Below are 20928 nucleotides of genomic sequence, written 5' to 3'. Positions count from 1 at the left end.
GAAATATGCACTCAGATTGGTGGTTTTCCAGGAGAGGATATACAACTGTGATTATTTTTTTTAAAGAAAAAATGTGAAAAAATATACATAAATATTTTTATAAAATCTTCCAGTTTTACCCGCTCAATTTCTGTAGTCGTTACACTGCAAAAACACAAAATATTATCCAGTTTTTTTTACTCGTTCTTAATACACTTGATATAAGGCAAAAGTAACTTTTCTAAGAGATAGAAGAACTTGTTTTAAGTCAATAATTCTTGAATATTAAATCAAAATTGCACTAGTTCCATCGGCAGATTTTAACAAGACATTTTTCTTGTTTAAATGAAAAAATCTGCCAGTAGAACTAGTGGAATTATTATTTAATATTCAAGAATTATTGACTTAAAATACGTTCTTCTATCTCTCTGTACAGTTATGACCACTTTTTTATTATCTCCCAGCATTTCGGACTGAACTTATCTGTAGCTCTGCACTTATCAGGGAACGTTGGCATAATTACAGCTGTAATCACAGAAGACGGGGACCTACAGTCGCCCGCAGTGCCACATAATTTTTAGTTTATTTCCCTGCTTTGTGACATTCTTTAACCTGCTGCCTTTTATGCCAGCTTTGCCTCTGTTTCCACTTACTAATATTTGCAATTTAAGTGTTTCCAGAAAACTCTGGTGAATAAATGCACTCAATATCAACTTATCTCTGCAAGGTTTCGTTGTTAATATTTAGATATGCATTGACTTTATCGCTTTTTATGATTCCGACTCTTCAGTTTCGTTTTAGGACAGACAAAAAGAACATAATAAAGAAATAAATAAAAATGAATACTAATTATTATTATTATTATTCTTAGAAAGTTGCAGGATGTCAGTTTGTGTCTCACCTGCCAAAGGTTGTAAGAAAATCTCTCCCATCGGATGAATGAAGGAAACGCCGTTCTGGCCGTCGGCGGTGATGTCATCTGTCAGCGCAGCGTCGCCTCCTGTGAAGAAGAAAGTTCAGATGGTGTGAGACTATTAGATTTAAAATGTAAGCTTCAGTACAGAAGCTGTCGTAATAATTAAACGTCCAGTTTCCATTTCACAACCAGCTTTTGTTTTTTTAATTGTCCCCCTGCCCGTCTCATTTTCTTACAACCGCAAACATTTTCCACCTCTGACCTCTTGGTACATTAATCATTCAGATTAATAATTCTGAGTTCTCCGCTTCCATCTGTTTTATTTCTTTGCTGAATTTTTTTTGCACTCCTTAAACTTTTCCAAGTTTTATGACGATGCAATCAGTAACTTTAATGTTTAATTGTGACATGGAAGGACAGTTTAAAGGTGATCTATTATACTTCTGTGGTCTATGGCCTATGCAAAACATGTTCATTGCATTTTTTTGCTCAAAATCATTCTTAGATAAAATTTTTATCTGCTTCGTTCTGCATTTTGAGCTGTTTTAGCGCATATTGTTGCTTTAAATCCAAATAAGATGCAGCTGACCACACCCCCCCAAAATCAATGTTTACACTTTTACATGAAAATAGCTGCAAACAGATGCGCTATTATACAACTGTACATCTTTGAAAAGCATTAGTAGAGCCCCCTGCACAACCAACAAAAACGCAGCAAGTGGTTTCTGGATGGTAAGTTAACAACAAAACACTTCTCTTTTCCAGCAGCCATTGTACAGCGTATAGAGAAACCAGCTGACTAAAAGTCCTGGTGCTCAGGTTGGGTTGCTACTCTGCTTAGGTTGCTAGGCAACGACAACAACTGGGAGGTTTTTGGAATGACTCATTTATCAGACACCAAAAGCCATCGACTGCCAGTCAATAGCTAGGGATTTGAGATGTTTTTATTCATCCGGATGAAAAACGCACAAAACAAAAAAAAATACTCAAATAGAGGCTCTGCTCACCTCTGTATCCGCCGCCACCACCTCCTGCTGTGCAGGCTCCTCCTCCTCCTCCAAACCCGCCATACGTTGACCAGCTGAGCTTTGACAGAGCCAGCGGACAGGAAGTCCCGCCCACTGCTCCTTCCACCAGTGATCTGCCGGCGCTCTGATGAAGACTGAGGATGTCCTTCCAACCACCTCCTCCACCTTTCAGGAAACAAAAACCCTTCATGACTCAACGAGTACACCCAAAACATTTACTCAAGTAAGAGTAACAGTACTTCAATATATTTTTACTCAAGTAAACAAAAGTAAAAAATTGCCAAGAGGAAAAAATAATTTAGTAAAAAGGCAAATCAGGTATTAAATAACTAATCAAAACATGACAATTAATGGTAAAAGATTACATCAAACAAAGCAAAATGTGAAAATTTTGGTATTTTAGAAAAATAATTTACATAAATAACAGCTATGAAATAAATTTTCCAAATCAGTTTCTTTCAATGTAGGAAACTTTAACAAAAACTACAGGTGTCTGTCTGGTGAATTTTTGTTTAAAATATCAGATTTATTCATTCAGTGAAATTACTCACAGTAATTGAACTCAAGTGAGTGTAGCGATAAATCATGGTAAAATTACTCGAGTAAAAAAATTGCTAATACCTTTTCTTTTTATACAACAGTAATATTTTTGTTGTTGATCAAACAATAAAAACCCAATATTCAAAAATTAGATTTTTAAATATCTAATACTTAAAAAAATCTGCAAAACAACAATAAAAAACAAATAAAAAATATTGTTGTTCATTCAGTGAAGTTACTCACAGTGAAGTAGAGAATCCAGAAACTTTACTCAAGTAAGAGTAAAAAATACAGCAAGGTAAAAAAAAAAAAAAAAAAAATTACAGTTTTTCAAAAAAAAAAAATACTCAAGTAGAAGTAACTGAGTAAATGTAACTAGTTCCTACCCAACTCTGAAGGTTTGCAAAATTCGCCTCTTTGTCTGTTTCCACTCCTGGTTAGTGAATGTTTACCGAATCAGCAATGGAGGCAATCAGAGGGTGAGAGTTTTTCTTTCACTGAGGAATCAGCTTCTTTGTGCTTTGGTTGAATAAATGTGTCATAAGAGAAAATTACATTTTATATTGATATAAAAGAAGCAATCATCTTTTTTGAATATATTTCAGCAAGATGTGACCACAAGTTACAGAGCCGGAGCTTTAATTTTTTTCTTTTTTTGTTTGTTTGTCTGTGTGATGACAAAAAAGCATCAGTCACTATTTTCTAACAAGAAACCAAAAACTTTATTTAGCCGATATACTTAAGAAAAAGTATTTAACTGTAGCCTTTTTAATAAATTGTAAAAACTTACTGGAGTGCAGCAGTTTTAAGAAATATCCACTAGATTAGGCAAAAAAAAATTTGTTTCCCCTTTTTGTTTTCTGCTAACTACCAGTTTACATCAAGAAAACAAGTTTGTTTAAACTACTGAAGTGGATTAAAACTGTTTGCTTGGTTTGATAAAACCCTAGAAAGGAAGATTGGAATCAAAACAGCAGGAAACTTGAGATCAGTGAAATATGTCAAAAATCAGCAGGTTCTGAGAGAATGTGAGCAGAGATGGGTGCATGTGGGACCCATCTGCTCTTTTACTCGTTTTTACTTTTACTGCATAGGACAATAGAGCAAGGCTGATGCAAACAGGAGAGGCCTTTTCAGCCCAACTCTGTTTGCTCTTCAGTTGCTTTAGTATTTCCCATGCATGGCTCAGCGCTGTGTGTCAGTATACCTCAGCAGGAGCAATATTTAATAATTTATGTAGGAGCATTCAGTCATGCATGATGCAATGATAGCCCAGGATAATGAGACCAAACAGCTGCACAGACTTGAGAAAAACACACAACATGAAGATGAATTGATAAAGTTCAGAGATTGTAATAAAACATTTTTATGTTGTGCTGAAAAGAAATGTAGGAAGGAAGTGGTTGCTCTCTTCTTTGTTCAATATAAGATCTTGGTTGTTTACAGTTCAGGTGTGGATCATCAAAAACACTCAGAATAAACGCAGTAAATGGTTGATTTTGACCCAATGCACTGACCCAGGTTTGTTATGACTGTGGCTTTTCCCTTTTTTCATTTTTCATAACGTTAAATATTTTTAAAGGTATAAAATTCAGATTAATTGGCGGTCTACCTGCTGCTCCAGTCTGACCGTTGGTACCGCGGGCTGCGGTGCTGTTCTCAAACTGCTCTGGAGGCATCTGGTCCAGACTGGACTCCGGGTCCTCCAGGTAGGCGTTTCCTCCCCCACCAGCTGCAATCAGCAAAGGAACCAGCTCACCACCCTCCATCTGGAACAACAAACCAGTAAGTCTACATCTATTCTGCACTGCAAAACATTTCAAGGTGGTTTAACTTGAAAATTAAATTCCACCTACTGCCTGTAAAATAAAGTTTTAAGTCAACAAGAAAATTGTTTTGGTTTTAACTCAGGAATGAAAGTTCATGAAGTTGATTTAACAACAAGAAGAAACAACTGGTCTAAAAATAGTTTTTTGAGTTCATTAATCTTGATTTGTGAGTTTTAACTTAGACCAAATAATTATTTCACAACATACAAGAAAAAAACTGCCCTCATCTATTTAAAGAGCAAACATTTCTGCATTGTTTTCACTCATAAAATCAAGTAAAAATAATGACTTATTTTACTTTAAAATAATTAAAACTTATGTTTCAAATTCCATTAACAAAATTTCACAAATTTTATTAAACATCACAGTGAATTCTGCTCAAAAACATTTAGTGAGAACAGGACATTAAAATAGACATTTGCCTTAATAAAACACAAAAGTCAGATCAATGTAACGGACTTCCATTTATTTGCCTGCATGATCAACATAAATGTGTGAAAGTTTTATATTATTTGTTTTTAAAAGTGGAACCTGTTAGGTTGATTGGTAACACTTTATTTGACGGGTGGGCATAAGACTGACATGACACTGTCATGAACATGAACGAGTCTTTATGAATATCTATGACTGGTGACATGAAGTGTCATTCAGTACATAATGACACTTTTAATGCAAAGTTGCTCTAACATTTGCATTAAAAGTCCATTAAAAGTGACAACTTTGCATTAAAGTGTCATTATTTACAAAATAATACTTTGACGCAGAAAGTAATTTAGAAGTCCACCACATACAAACAATCACAACAAGAGAGAGTAAAATGATTTGTGCCACCTTGAAGATGTAGGTGGCTCCTCCACCGCCGCCGCCTCCACCTGCACGCTCCGTGCTGGTCTCAGATCTACGGTTGTCTTCGATCACAGACGACTCTCCCAGACATATTTTCTGTGTAAGTGGATTTCTCTGCCGTAGGAAGATGAGAATTAGACTTAAGGAGAAGGAGAAGGCGCTGTATCTGGGTCAGCCTGCAGTCTGTCCTCTGAACGGACGCATGTCAGCTTTTCCACTCACCCCGGGGCAGGCGTCCTCTCCCTGGTGTCCCACCAAAATGTGAAGTATTTCTCCTTTTTCCAGGGGAAATATGGCGGAGATAAACACCCCGTGGTTGCGTTTGTTGTGGTTTTTGGCTCCTTTTCCGCCTGCAGCGCCGTACGCTGAGATACTGAGGGAGATCGCAGCAACACAAAGGGATTAAACTCAGAAAGAAATTACACTTTGGCTCAAACCTAGCAAACAGCTGTGCAGACGATTTCTGTCACAGACACAAAATAAAGAATATTTTACCCTGAAGATTGTCTTAACCTTTTTACCTACAAATACAGAGCATGGGGATTGTGTAATTTAACCTACAAACCTTTTCTGTTCTCCTTTAATTTTTGTTCTTACCTCATGCTTTCTCTCATGAAGATAAGTCTTGACTGACAAATTAGATTTAGTGGAAAACTAGCTAATTATTTTGAGTATGACTAATAGGATCACAGTTTTTTACCTTTAGGTCATTAAAAACAAATATAAATGGTAACAACAGAGTAGAAATCATACTTTTACTAATATCAGTCTTCCATATAAATGGAGAACAGAAGTTTGTGAACTTTTTGGTAACTAATAGCAGTAAATCTGGGGGTAAAATGTGTAGTATAGTTAGGCCTGACATATATATATTCACTTATTAATACTACCAATTATTTGTTTGAAAATCTCATGAAAAAATAAAAAGATCATGGGTAAAATGGGTTATAAAATATACACATAATTAATAGGGATTTAGTTGCAGCACTGATTCTTATTAAAGTATTTTTTTCTATTTTTTTGACTGATTTAACAAAAAAAAAGAGTATTCATATTCTCTTTAATTTATATTTTCGAGATTGAATTTCAGGATTTGAGAGCATCCAGTTGGAGAAAAGTGGAAAATCCTTCACACTCTCATATATCTACACAACATGAAACCGGTGATGTTTTTTCTTTCTTTTATCTTTCTAAAGCACAAAAACATGTAAAAAAAAAACAACATAATTATGTCACGTCTTTGGATTTTTTCTTTCCTGGCATCACCTGAAATAAACCCAAAGTGACTCAAACTTTGCCATAAATTAACTCTTAGCCTTAATTTAGGCTAATTTTGTTATGTACATTATTCTAAAAAAGGTAAATGGGTTTGCTGTTGGACCTCAGATTTAAATAACAAAGTATGTGATGTGTTTCCAATAATAGGAACAAAGTGTTTTTGTGTCTAATAAAAAGATAAATGTTTGTTCTTCATTTTCACTCACTGGTATCGGTTGGTAGCAGGAACCTTCCACATTTGGACTCCTTTCAGGGGGCCCTCCTTCCCCACAGTGACGCTGACGTTTTTGTTCCTGTAGGTGCTGTCGCACTGGGCTTGGGTCGGGCCGTGGGGGCCGCTGGCACCGCATGAGTTAAACCACCACGTCATCAGAGAGACTTCTGTCAATATGGAGAAAATGAACAGCTGGAATCAGCTGGAATATTAAGGACATAATGTGAAAAAAACTGTGGGAGACTTCGGTAAGGTCTTCAGAGAGAACGCAGTGGCGCCCCCAAAAGGGGGAACAGAGGGGGACATGGCCACCACTCGAAAATAAAAATACTAATTATTTATTCTGAACCACCCTGAGTCTAGTCTGGCCAACCCTAAGAAGTTTAAATGTTTAAAAAATCTTTAAAAAATAAAAAAAATTAAAGTTGCAGCATGTAACTTTTATAAAAAAATATAGATTTTTTTTTACAAATTTGTCCAAAATGTCATGACAGTATAGCTTGAGGCAGATAATCTATGAAAATAATTCAGCTGATTGCCTTTGCTCTGTGCTATCTAGAAACAACCAATCAGAGCCAGGAGGCCAGTCTTCGCGTTGTCAATCAGGCGGGAATGTGGCGCTGCTCATTCCCTCCTTTTCTCTCTGCTACGCTGCAGCTTCTTCCAGATAGCAGAGCCTGACATGAATGCTCAGGCTATTCAGCTTGGCGAAAAATGACGGCAGATAAATAGTTTTCTTGTAATATTATGTTGTTTCTCCATCACAGCACATTTAGCAACACTTTTATGAGGTTGATTGACAGCATTAATCAACCTCCTCCTGGATATGATTGGTTGTTTTTGTTTGGGAGCGATGCATTTCACAGCATGTAAGGGAGGAGGAGGAAGAAATCGATCTTTTCATTTGTCTTGTACTCTTTTAACAAACATGTAGAAAACATATTTTTAATAAAAGTTACATAATGCAGCTTTAAGTCGTATTATCTGAAATGTGAGTTCTGTATGTGTTATTCAATATTCAAGCTAAAATGTTAGATTTTGTGAATTCTCTAGATCACATGTCTCAAACTCAAGGCCCGGGGGCCAAATCCGGCTCATCCTAGCTTTTTATGTGGCCCTTTAGAGTCTAGACTAAACACCAAGTGTGATTAAATATCATGTTATCATTCAAATCAATGCAGTTTTTATCTGTTTACTGCCAAATTATATCAATCAATCCCTCCAATTTCTTGAGAATTATTGTGGAAATCCACGCAAAATCACCAAATGCCTGCATTTTTTTGTGCTAATACATTATTGGGAGTTTATTGCAGACTTTTCACAGAAATTGTGAAAAACTTTCTTACTTGTACTAAAAAGCTGCCTCAGCTTTAATTGATGTCAGGTTATAATCCATGATTTATATGCGAGTAAATAAAAAGTCGCATTTATTATTAGTACCACAAAATCCTGGAGGGACTGAAAAGATGTTCAATGATATTATTTAATTTTAAGAATTCATTGACATATTAACAGTTTGTGAACAGATTTTATCACCACATTCTGGCATCACTGGCCCTTTAAGAGCATTCATGTTCTTGATTTGGCCCAAAACGAAAATGAGTACGACACACCTGACCCAGGTCTTTCCTGTACATACCTGTGACCGACGGCTCAGGAAGCGGACTCAGGAAATCAAAGTCAATTTGCTGCAGCGAGTTGAGATCTGAGGACAGACAGAAACATCCAATTCTGACTGGACAATAGTCCAAAAGAACATGGCCTTATTGAAACAAATGTTGGATAATAAAAAAGATGAAAAAGAGATATTTTCTGAGTCTTTCTGAGCAGGAAAACAACATGGATGGGTGTTTAATTGTCCTCTGGTCTGCTTTTGCATGCCGGCTTAGAAGTTTGCCCACTTAGTAGTGGGAATGTTTGTGTGTTTTTAAATTCGATTAGGAAAACAAGGGCTTCAGATACAAAAGCACAGTGTTGTCAAGCACAGAGCAGCAAAAATGTTCAATTTAGCAATATTCAGATTTACTCAGAGGTGGTAGAGTTCCCAAAATCTGAATTTGAGTAAGAGTAGCACTACTTCAACATATTTTTACTCAAGTAAAAGTAAAAAGTCTACTCAAGTACTGAATAACTGATCAAAACAATCATTTAATATTTAAAAATTACATCAGAAAGACCAAAATATAAAGTTAAGTGTAAATTTAGTCATTTTAGAGAAAGTAATTCATATAAATAACAGTTACGAATTAACAAATCTTTCCAAATGAGTTTCTTTCAATGTGAAACTTATGAAACTTTAACAGATAATGCAGAAATTTTACTCAGGTGAGAGTAGCAAAACTTCAAAAATAAAATTACTCAAGTAAAATAAAAAGTACAGTTTAGTAAAAATAGTAATTTTTCCCCTAAAAAATTACTCAAGTAAATGTAACTAAGTTAATGTTACTACCCAACTCTGCAAATGCTTACTGAGGAAAATAATGACTCTTATTTTCCGCTGTCATATGTACAGTTGTCCCTTTTTAAAGGTTTTTATCTGCAGTTCTCTTAAATTATGCATAAGCAACAGCAGCCCCTTCACAGCTGAGTATAAAAAGGTTTTGTAAGTGTGGGAATTTAAACCCAGAGTGCAAAAACTCAGAGCGAGGAATGCTGGCACACACTGTTGTCATACTGTGGTGAACGATTCGTAGAAAATCATTTTAGCGCTGGTGTCACAGTCAATCATTAAAATAAGGCGTCAAACTGGAGACATAACACATCACATTGACTTTATGAAGCACATTTATCATTTCTGAAAGTTTATGCTTTGCACAACCCTGTCATGACAACGGCGGCGTGTTTACGCCTACCTGTTTTGAAGCAGGCCGCGCCGATGGCGATGTTATCAAACGCGAGGTCAGCGTTGGAGTTTCGTCCCCACGCGGCTTTGATGTGGATGTGGAACCTGAAGGAAAGCAGAAATCAGAAAACAATAGAAGCTCTTACAAAGGAATAATTGTAACATGAGCAATGACAGACCAGAAAACAGAAACAGATGACATTTGTCAGATCCCTAGTACTTTGCTTTGTTTTATTATGATTGTGTGACAGTTCAGAACAGTGTCTGCGGCTGACAAGTGGTGGGAAAATGAGACTGTTAGAATGATTATATTGTGTTATCACTCTTACATTAGTAGTTTATATTACTAGGCTGTTTTTAATTGAAAGGTTTAGTGTTCTAACCCTAGAGAAAAGGAACTTGATAAACTGTGTGTAAGACATAACTAACCTTTCCTTTAACTTAGAACATGTTTTTGCAGGTGGTGTCTTAATCTTCTTTAGGAGATCTTCCTGAGATACTCCTTACTTGTAAAACTGTCTGTGTGTAGAATTTAGTTTCTGTGTTCCCCCCTCCTTGTTATCAGGATATTCCTCCCCCTGTTAAGATCCCTCTCCCACATTCCATTCACTCCCTTCCCTGCTAATAAAAGACAAGCTCCTGCAGCAGGATGGCAGAACGTACGGTGATCGGCTCGTAGGAGTTGATTCTCTGTGCCTTCCCTCTTGCAAGAGTTTGGTTGAAAACTAAGTAATGTTGTCTGTGGTTCTTTTTATACAGGTTGAAAAAAAAAAAAACTACCAGAGACGTTGTCTCTACAAGCTTTGAGCATCAAAAGATTAAAGTTTTTCTCTGTTTTTTATGCAAAAAAGCTTAAAGTTGACCTTTAATGCTTCCTTGAACAGGTTAGGATAAGTCTATGGGCGATACAAAACATTTTCTTTACATTTTTTACACAAAATTATTCTTAGATAATGAGACTTTAGTACTTCACAGTTGTTTTAGGGCCTCATGTCACTTTACTTATACAAATAAGCTGCTGGGCACAAGAAAAGGGCTGCAAACATATGCGCAATCATACAACCTCACATCTTTGAAAAGCACAAGTGGAGCCTCCTGCACAACAGACGAGAATGAAGAAAGTAGTTTCTGAATGGTAGGTCAACAACAAAACACTTTTTTTCCAGCAGCCATTGTACAGCACATACAGCTGTAAACCAGCTGACCAAACATATTGGAGCTTGGCTTGGGTTGCTAGGTAACGGTTCTGGGCTCAGCTAGATTTGCTGGGTAACGGGCAGTGTCCATAGAATATGACTTAATAATTGGGAGGTTTATGAAACGGCTTATCAAAAAGTAAAAAAAACAAACATCTGGTTGGGTGTTTTTAAACACTTTTTTAGAACCGTTTTTAGAAGCAGTCGAGACCCAAATGAAAGTATAAAAACATATAAAATGTGAATTTGGCATAATATGTCCCTTTGATGCTCTGAAAACAGAACAAAACAGAATTCCAGACAGAATTTCAGTCAATAATCCACAAAAAAAATCCAACATTTCTATTAGATGTGATTTATTTCTATTAGCTTTCTTCTTCTTGTTATGATCTTGTGGCGGCGATACAGTAGGCTCTCAATCGACTGAATAAATATTAATTATTAATACCAGGGTTTTCTTCAGTGTATTATAAGCCAGGCTTAGCATTGTTCATTTATCTTAGGTTTTATTAAATTATTGTCTTTTTTAAAGATTTTATAGTTGGTTCTTAGGTATTAATCTTCCAAAAATGCATAACTACCAAGTAATATTTTAACATTTTCTGTCAACTTTAAACATTTTTAACTCAAAAACATGGCAGCCGGCTGGATAACTGTCCTAATGTCCCAAGTACCGGGCTTAGCAAGTTTTCTGGGGGAAACCCTGGATACATAAACGTCTCCATCCATCATTACTTCCATAAACAGTGCACTGTTAACCTGCTGAAAATGCAGGTTATTTCAGACATAGAACACAAAAAAAATCATAATTGGATTTTAGCAAAAAAGAATTTAAATTTAGCATCAAGACGGATGGCGGGACTTGAACACCTGAATTTAATGATTTGGTGAGAGACTAAATACTTTATTTTTCTACATACCCATGATTGAGGTCAGTCACTTCCAGTGCAACTGCTTCCCAGTCATCCGTTGACTGGCCTTGTCTCTCCCAGATAAGAGGCGTATAACCGGTCCCGTTTTCCTCATTGGCAACTTGCAACGAGCCGTTAAACGATCCGTACAAGTAGAGAGAGAAACGCATCTGCACAACCACAACCAGAAGGTGTTTCAGAAATGACTTACAATAACAAAAGAAACAGAAAATAAATGTCTGTAAATGGATGACTTTACAAGTGTTTGGATGTGCTGACCTGGCATGCAGAAGTAGAGATCGGCGGAGGGAAGAAGGAGCTCTGAAAGGACGCTTCTTTAAAGGAACTACTCTCTCTAACCTGCAGGTACAAGAAGTGTCCTGCAGACATACAACAAAATGTCACAATGTGGAATTGTTACCATTTATTCATTCATTTACTTAAATTATTTAAAAGCAAAAGGCAACGAAAGTGCTGCACAGTTCAATCAGAAAATACAAACACTGCAAAAACACAACATCTTGCCAAGTATTTTTGGACTAATTTATAGTGCAAATATCTTGAAATAAGACAAACTAACTTAAAAGTAGTTTTAAGCAAGATATAGAGGCTTGTTTTAAGAAAATAATTCCTTATTTTTGATGAAAATGTACATGTTCTATTGGCAGATTATATCACTTACAACTTCCCATGTTATAAGTTAACTTGTCTGCCAGTGGAACAAGCACTTTTTCTTCAATAATAAGGAATTATTTACTTAAGACAAGCCTCTATATCTTGCTGAAAAGTTACTTTTAAGTTAGTTTGTCTTATTTCAAGTGTATTAAGATATTTGCACTAGAAATTAGACCAAAAAAATACTTGGTTAAGATTTTGTGCTTTTGCAGTGTTGACAATAAACAATCACCAAAAAAAGTAAGAGTCAAGGGTTACCCAGAATGAATTACTTATTTAATTATTGCTGTTATTATTTTTAACAGGTATATTAATGCTTCTAAATAGACATGAATATGAAATGCAAAAAAAAAAGTTTGTCCTCTTTTAGTAAACCTGTACCTTGCAGCTTGAGTTAAGCGTTAGATAAATCCTTAAAAATAGTTAAAACTTGTCAAAGAAATGTATTGTCTTCTGACAAAAAGAGGAATGAACGGTGCAGAGAAAATTGGGTCATTTTTGACTGATTTCCTCAGTGCAATGATTCATTTTAATAGCAGAGGCACCAGAGGAGTACTCCTAAAATCAGGCTGTATATCACATACGCAGAACACACACACACACACACACACCTGGTGTGCGCTGGAGAGTGACGCCCTGCATGTCTTGTTTCTGCAGAAGTTCATCTCCAGCGACTCTCCTCCATCCCGAGTGCTGACTGGACCCGGACCAACCGCATGAATCCGACTCAAACGAGCAGTACGAGCCAAAGGGAAGAGCGTCTGCCAGGGAAGCAGGTTATTATATTTCACCGAGACGCTGAACACATCTGCACAGAACATCTACAGCACAAGATACAGTTATACTAAAGCAACTAAATCTAAGTAGGACTTTTTGCCAAAAAAGGCAAAACTAAATAATCAAGATGAAGTATTGCAGCAACTAATTAAACACGAAAACATTTTAATTGGATAATATTCTTATTTTTACCTGCTTGACAATAAACCATGGAATATTTTTCTGTAGAAGAGTCATTTATTAATAGCTGCAAATCCAAGATATAAAAAAATCTTGAATGTTTGCCTTATTAAAGAAAATAAACAACACATCTCTGGAAAAAACTAAGAGCCCACTGCACTGAACCCTCCTGGTTATTCCATGAAATACTGATTTCTGAACTGTGCCTGAGTTAAAACATTAGTATTGTTGTTTCTAAATGAATATTAACTTGTTTTCTTTGCATTATTTGAGGTCTGTAAACACTGCATATTTTTTGTTATTTTGACCATTTTTCATTTTCTGCAAATAAATACTAAATTTCTGTTTTGAATTTCAGAGACATGCTGTCAGAAGTTCATAGAATAAAAAAATAATGTTCATTTTACTAAAACATAAACCTACAAAGAGCAAAATCAGAGAAACTGATAAATTTAAGTGGTCTCTTAGTTTTTTCCAGAGCTGTAGTTGCATTTCCATTGACCATATAATTCCTTATATTTGCACAATTTAACATTTTGAAAATACATTTGCTTAATGAAAACAGGGCAAAACGTTTTGGGGCTCGGATAATGGTTTCGAAATTGGTTTATTTTGCAAAACTACAATAGAAATACTTTATTCACATCACACGAGTCACATGATCAACAACCGGATGTTGCCACTGGCAAAACCCACGAAGAAGATGATGACAGAAAGTCGTCTGGTTTTTAATGACTTATCGGGCGAATAAACTGATCCACGTTTGAATTTAATTGCATTTTTTATTTAATGGAAACACCACAATTGTGAAATGTTTTGACGTTAGTAGAATATTGACAAACTTTTATTTTAATGTAAAATGTTCTGAAATGTTATGTATCACATTTTTTTTGTCAACAAGAACAGAATGGAAAGGTGTTTTTTTAAATGGATGGATGCTCTAGAGAAAAAGTTGTTGAATTTTTGTTGTCTTATTAATAAGCAAAAAACACATTTAGTATTTCATTACAGGGCTGTCCAAAGTACAGCCACATGGCTGTTTTCAGCTCCTTTTTTGAGTTTTGAGGCTCCTGACAGCAATTAAAGAATCCTACAAATTTTGTGCACTGCTTTTGTTGAGTTAATGAAACTTGGTTAATCACAGCCAGAATTTCTGAAGAAAGAGTAACCTAAATCTTGTAATTAGTGCTGAAAACAAACTTCATTTTTGTAACAAGGCAAAACAGTTTTTATCAAGCCAAAGGCCTTTCTTTCAATAAAAAAAAATCAAAACAACATTTTTTAAGTTTTGGCTCTATGATGAGTTAAAAAACCCTTTCATACAAAACAGTTTGACTATTTTTGTTTAATTGAAATATGGTAAACTTAGTTTGCTGTTGGGCAGGTGAAATATTTACAAGTTTTTGGCTTTATTTTCAACTTACAAGTCATGAAAAAAAAATTAAATATAGGAAACTGCCAGACCTCACATACAGCAATTAAATCTAACAGGCAGCTAAATTAATAAAACGATTATTGATAAATAATGAAACCAGTGATTACATGTAGATTAGCAACTGCTGCATATTCACCATGTGTTTTTAATTTTCTGTCTTGCATGTTTTGTCATTATTTCATTTATTGTTGTTTGCAGAAAAACGACACTGCATTGATGAACGATTTGAATGACACAATTACAGACAAGGCTGGCTGCCATTGTTTGTTTGCCAGATGGTGCAAGCTAAAAAAAAACGTAACTGTAATAAAATAAGCATTCAATCTAAAAAACAAACACATACAAAGAAAGAATTTAAATTCACATAAGGGGTACATGACATTGCATTATTTTTCAGGGTTTTGTAACTTAACAATCATGTGATTCATGTTTTAATCTTGTTTTTCAGCAGCAACTTGTCAAGAGCTGCAGCTGAATTTAGTAAAACAGACTGAAGCGGTCATCTTAAACAGAATAGTCCATTTTAAACAAACAAATAACACTTTCCATTTTATAAAAATTAAATTTAATTTACTCTGAATCTTGTTTGAAAGGAACCCTGTTGCTTGAAATTTCACCTGAAATGAATTCACAGGCACAATCTGTACTTTTCCCAAATTATGGTCACTTAAAATAAAGTTTTATGTGAGACATGTATGGGTATAACTCTGGGAGAGATAAGGAAGTAGAGGGAGTTTCCATTTTAAATGGAGACCAAAGCATTTGCATCAGTCATCTGTGATCATTATATTATTATCAGTGCACAACCTAAAGGAGTAATGCTGATCTTTGCTCATCAGAAACATCAGGGGCGTTTGGTCCACAATCAAAACAGAGAAGTGAGTCCAGTAATCTTGTAAATATGGGTGGGATTAATATCAGCAGATTAATTACATAGATTTTAATTTTAGAAGTAGTTAATTGTTGTCTTTTCCAAAGCTGGAACCTTTGTTGCGTGTTTCTGGTACGCCAGTAAATCTGACGGACAAGCTACGTCCGCAAAGCTGTGGATGAAAAAGCCTTTTTTTGGGCCACTCGGGTTTATTATTGCTTCAAAAACAATCTGAAGGGACGCTGGAAAAGACTATTGTTGTGTTCATGTTTTGCTAAAAGGAGCTAGCATATTAGCGAAGCTATTTAAGCCTAAAATAGCATCCCAATGCTAACCATGTTGTAGCAGCCCAAACGTCCAGCGCTAATGACAACAGTGTTCACACATTAATCCACATTTCTAAATAAATAATTTTAAATGAAGTTAAAATGGATTGTCAACATTCAAAAACTGAAAACTTTGCACCAATCTGATGGTTGAATAACAGAAACTATATTTGTTGTTGCGCTCACATGTCTATTCATTCAATAATTTTGCAGTAAAAAGCTTTTTTGATTCAAATATATGGTGTTCTATTAAAATTTTATTAACTTAAACAGGTTAAAAAACAATTATATTTGTTGCTCAGCTCAGGTGTCTATTCAGTATTTCAGAAGCAAAAAGGGGTTTTAAATTATAAATGCTTATTTTGTCAAGAAATGGTTTTCAGTTAATGCAATTAATTTTGATTAAGAATTACAAACCCTGTAATTAACTCACTTAAAATTTTAAATCAAGTTTTTATACTCTTAATATTCATGCTCACGCTGTCAATTGTTCTAATGTATTCTCTTCTCGGCTGGACATTTTCTTGAATCTCAGTATGCTATTTTTATGAACATCACAGTGTCATTTTTATGCTGTTAATTTGCCTTTACTGTCTTTTCACAGAGTATTTTTATATTTTTACATTTGTGTGAATCCACATGCTTTGGCATTTCCTTCACTTTGCTGTTGACACACTTGAATTTCTCCTTGAGGAATAATAAAGGTTATTTCTAATTTATTCTTGCGTACCCTTTGACCTCTGCAGGTGGGGTAAAGATGGGATATTCAACAAGCTTAGGTTATAGTAGGGGTGCATCGATTGCAGTTTTCCAGCTGATTACAGATCTTTTAAAAAGCCTGACCTGCTGATTCCGATTTTGGCCAATACCGATTTTTTTTTCTGTTTGAAATGTTGCTCAATATAGCAAGAAATAATAATTAAAAAAATATATATATATTAAAATTAACCTGGTTGGCCGGTCTATCAGTCAAACCTTTTTGACAGGAAAGAGGACAGTGGTTGATTTTTAGAGCTTTGTCAAGGTAGATAAAATTGGTGGATAAGATCAGCTTCACATGTAAACATCGGCCAATCACCGATCTACCCAAATTAAGGAAATCGGAACTGATAAATTGGTGCAACCCTCGGCTATAGAAATAATCAAATTAGCAAATATTTTAAACAGAAAACATATCAATGTTACAATAATAGAAAAAAATAGAAAAATATTTGGTACAAAATTAGCTACTCAGCGTCTTATCTTTCTGTTGCCTGCTGAATCTTGAGGATTTACTTTTCTTACTATGAGGAAAAAATATTCTCTTTTGATTTACCTTAAAATAAAATCAACAAAACAAACCCTTTACTTCCCATTTCACCTGGAAAAGGTGGCATAGAGTCAGTAATGAAAAGCAGGAAGTAAAATAAATTTGTGGGCCCTGTGAAAGGCTTGCCACAGCACTGTGACCCAGCTCCTTCCCTCTGGGACAAACAACTCAAGTAGCTCTGAGTGCTTTGACTTCATTACTGTCTTTTGAGTCGCAGCAGGGTAAAGAGGTTTCTTTACACGTCATGATTGATGTTTTCAGATTTAAGACTTGGTATATTTCTGAGCAGGACGTAAAAAGTAGCAATGAATCTTTAGGAAAGTTGTTTTGAAACTCTTCCTTTATTTACTAGGAGTTCAATATCTTAATATTAGGGAATGCTAACTAATCATAATTAGCTTTATTTGCCAAGATTGTATGCACAAACAAGGACTTTAACTTAAGAAGACATTTAGAATAGAATTCAACTTTATTGTCATTGCACTGTCACAAGTACAAGCAATGAGATGTAGTTTGCATCTATCCAGAAGTGCTCTACGAGATATAAATATTTATTTACAGATGTACAAGACTATGTATGTATGGACTATAAGGGGTTATAGCAAAGAGATATAGATATTGTGTATAAATATAAATATAAATATGTATAGAGAAAAATTTATGTGTTGAGTGTTTTAGCCTAGTTTCTAGTGCAAATATCTTAGTATAATTGAAATAAGGTAAAGTTAACTTACAAGTAGCTTTTCAGCAAGATGCAGCAGGTTGTTTAAAGTAAATTTTTTAAAACTGATGAAAAAGTACTTGTTCCATTGGCAGATTATTTCACTTACAAGGGAAAAATGTCCTTTAAATAAAATAATCTCCTTAACAGTATTTTTCACCAATATTAAGGAATTATTGACATAAAATGAGCTCCTATTTTTTGTTGAAAAGTTGACTATAAGTTAGTTTTCTCTTATTTCTAGTGTACCAAGGTATATGCACTAGAACTAGACATAAAATACTTTTTGTGATTTTGTAAGAAAGAAGCTGTATGCAGTATTTCAAGACTTAGGATCCGTTTAAATCTGGTGTTCAAACTTCCTGTCACATGGCGGAAATCTAATTTCTAAAACAATTGAAAATCACAAATAACTTATGTACCAATCAATCAAATTGATCTGTGTAGCACATTTCAGCAACATTCCTTTATTTAATCAGGTAAACCCCGCTGAGATCTAGATCTAATTTTCAAGAGGGACCTGAAACAAACTTCACTCCCCGTCGGGGAATCGAACCCCGGTCTCCGTTCATTCCCAAAATGAATAAACAGCTGTTTTATTATTTTCCCTGAGGTAAAGTCAGTGACGTGGTATTTTCGTGACACAGTTTATCTTTTAACAACAGCAAGGTATAACATATAGTGAAGGGAAACTTTTCCTCGATTCAATAAACACGTAAAAAACAGTCTGATGCTGTTACGGTAAATCAAATGTTAGTGCAATCACAATATAGATCCACTTCCGCACCATTGATTCGTTCATGTTAAATTCTCTGGCTGCTGCTCTGTTCCCATGTTCTACTGATCGCCTTGAGCTTAAACTCTGCGTCGTAAGCGTGTCTCTTAATAGGAGCCATTTTGGGGTCTTTACAGAAAACCCAGCATGCACCGCTGGCTGCATCAGCGGCTGCTTTCCCCCGTTTCTTCTTCTACGGGGGAAAATGAAGTCGGCATCTGCTTTTCCCCCGTTTCTTCTTCTACGGGGAAAATGAAGTCGGCGTCTGCTTACCGTAGTTGCGAGACCTGTTGTGGCTCAATATTGGTCCATTTATAAGGCGCACCGGATTATAAGGCGCACTGTAGGCTTTTGAGAAAATTGAAGGTTTTTAGGTGCGCCTTATAGTGCGGAAAATACGGTAGATGTTTTTTAAAGAATGAAGTGTGTACATCTGTCATATTATTGTGTATAGCCAAAATTTTAAAAAAGGATTTTACATATTTGTCTTATTAAAACATAGGCAACCAATTTGCAGATTTTGTTGGATGCCAACAAAATCTGGGGGAAGAAAACAAAAAGAAAAAGAAATTCAGCCATAAGAGCAGGATTTGGGTCACTTTTTGGATTATGTTTGGTGTATTTAGTCAGATTTAATTAATTAAAAGCAGATTTGGGTGGACCAAAGTTTGCTTTTGAGTAAAAGTCACTAAATAAATTAGTTACTACTTGCAATGAATTTATAGGGAAAGGTTATTAAAATATAAATACTTTGTATTTCAACAAAATTTTTCTAACAAAACAAGATTTGAATTTGTTTGCAATAATTTTACACTAATAAAAACAATTAATTGGTGTCAAACACCTTTGCTTGGCAGGCTGAATCTCTGTAATCTTTGAATTGTAGTTGGCGGCAACAAAAGAATCAGTTCAGGGGCCACATATGGCCCCCGGCCCGCAGTTTGGACACCCCTGATTTAAATGAAAATCTTTGTTTTGTTTGGAAACTCTCAGGATAAGTCTTGCAAAAGCTGTTGAGGCATAGAGAGTCAGAAAGTGGCGCTCACCACAGATCAACCCCTCGTCTTCTCCTAGTGGACAGTCGGTGTGGAAGTTACACACTTGGCTCTGATTGATGCAAACGTCCGAGTTTACGCAGTGGAAAGATTTTCCACACATGAGATTCAGGTCCATGGCCTCATCACCTGCAGTCACACAACAACTCCATGATTACTCAACTTTCAGGACAAACAAGGAAAACTTTCAGTCGGTAAATGTGATCTAAAATACAAGCGCTAAAACTCACCACTAAGATTATATTTGACCACATTTTATTAAATTTTAAGCTGGAAAAGAGCCAATGAGTGTTTGCATAGGTCAAAGGGTTGCATGAGGTGTTAGTTCTTCACACTAGATGAATAGACTTAAAGCTACATCATGTAACTTTTATTAAAAAATGTTTTTTATATATATTTATTAAGACTGTCACCATGTTGTGACAGTATGGTATGAGGCAAATAATCCCAGTGCTAATATTGCGGTCTGCAAAAATGCACAACTTCCAGTCAAAAACAACCAATGAGAACCAGGAGGCGGGACTTAGTGCTGTTAATCACCTTCCTGTATCATGCTCAATGTGCTAACAGTGGAAAAACAACTTAAATGCTGCAGTAATTTACAGCCGTAAATTAGCATTTACGGCTGTAGTTTCTATTGCAAACATATTTGCAATAGAAACTAGACCAAAAGCAGTTGGTAAGATTCTGTTTTTGCAGTGTAGAGAGACAAAAAAAGCAAAAAGATTTAGCCAAAATTTATGTTGAAGAAGAAATTTCAGAAATCTTGTTTGTAGGGACACAATTATTTGAAAATTTGAGCCAATAACAAATATTTCCAGTTACAGGTCTGGAAAAAATTAAGAGACCACTTAAAATGATCAGTTTCTCTGATTTTACTTTTTATCGGCTTATGTTTGAGTGAAATGAACATTGTTCTTTTATTCTATGAACTACTGACAAAATGTCTCCGAAATTCAAAGCAAAAATTTTGTATTTATTTGCAGAAAATGAGAAATGGTCAAAATAACAAAAAAGATGCAGTGCTTTCAGACATCAATGCAAAGAAAACAAGTTTATATTCATTTAGAAACAACAATACAAATGTTTTAACTCAGGAAGAGTTCAGAAATCAATATTTGGTGGAATAACTATGAGGTTTTCAATGTGGGGCAGTGGGCTCTTCGCTTTTTCTTCCATAGATGTACATTTCCCGGCCTTTAAACAGTGAAAATAATTGATATAT

General features: G+C 35.2%; 1 protein-coding gene across 1 annotated transcript in view; it reads right to left on the bottom strand.

Annotated features, from left to right (window-relative positions):
- ltk (leukocyte receptor tyrosine kinase) overlaps positions 1–20928 on the bottom strand; it is a 51494-nt gene that overhangs the window by 18787 nt on the left and 11779 nt on the right. The window contains exons 6-17 of the mRNA XM_032547625.1: positions 19695–19832; positions 12866–13015; positions 11859–11959; positions 11589–11749; positions 9483–9577; positions 8270–8335; positions 6623–6797; positions 5361–5511; positions 5124–5252; positions 4076–4232; positions 1903–2088; positions 881–979 (exon numbers count right to left, since the gene is read on the bottom strand). Coding sequence (XP_032403516.1) covers positions 881–979; positions 1903–2088; positions 4076–4232; positions 5124–5252; positions 5361–5511; positions 6623–6797; positions 8270–8335; positions 9483–9577; positions 11589–11749; positions 11859–11959; positions 12866–13015; positions 19695–19832 — 1608 coding nt within the window. The remainder of the gene's footprint in view (positions 1–880; positions 980–1902; positions 2089–4075; positions 4233–5123; positions 5253–5360; positions 5512–6622; positions 6798–8269; positions 8336–9482; positions 9578–11588; positions 11750–11858; positions 11960–12865; positions 13016–19694; positions 19833–20928) is intronic.

Source organism: Xiphophorus hellerii, chromosome 19, assembly GCF_003331165.1.
Source record: "Xiphophorus hellerii strain 12219 chromosome 19, Xiphophorus_hellerii-4.1, whole genome shotgun sequence".
NCBI classification, from domain to species: domain Eukaryota; kingdom Metazoa; phylum Chordata; class Actinopteri; order Cyprinodontiformes; family Poeciliidae; genus Xiphophorus; species Xiphophorus hellerii.
The sequence above is the reverse complement of the archived record's forward strand: the minus strand, read 5'-3'. Positions and strand labels throughout refer to the sequence as shown.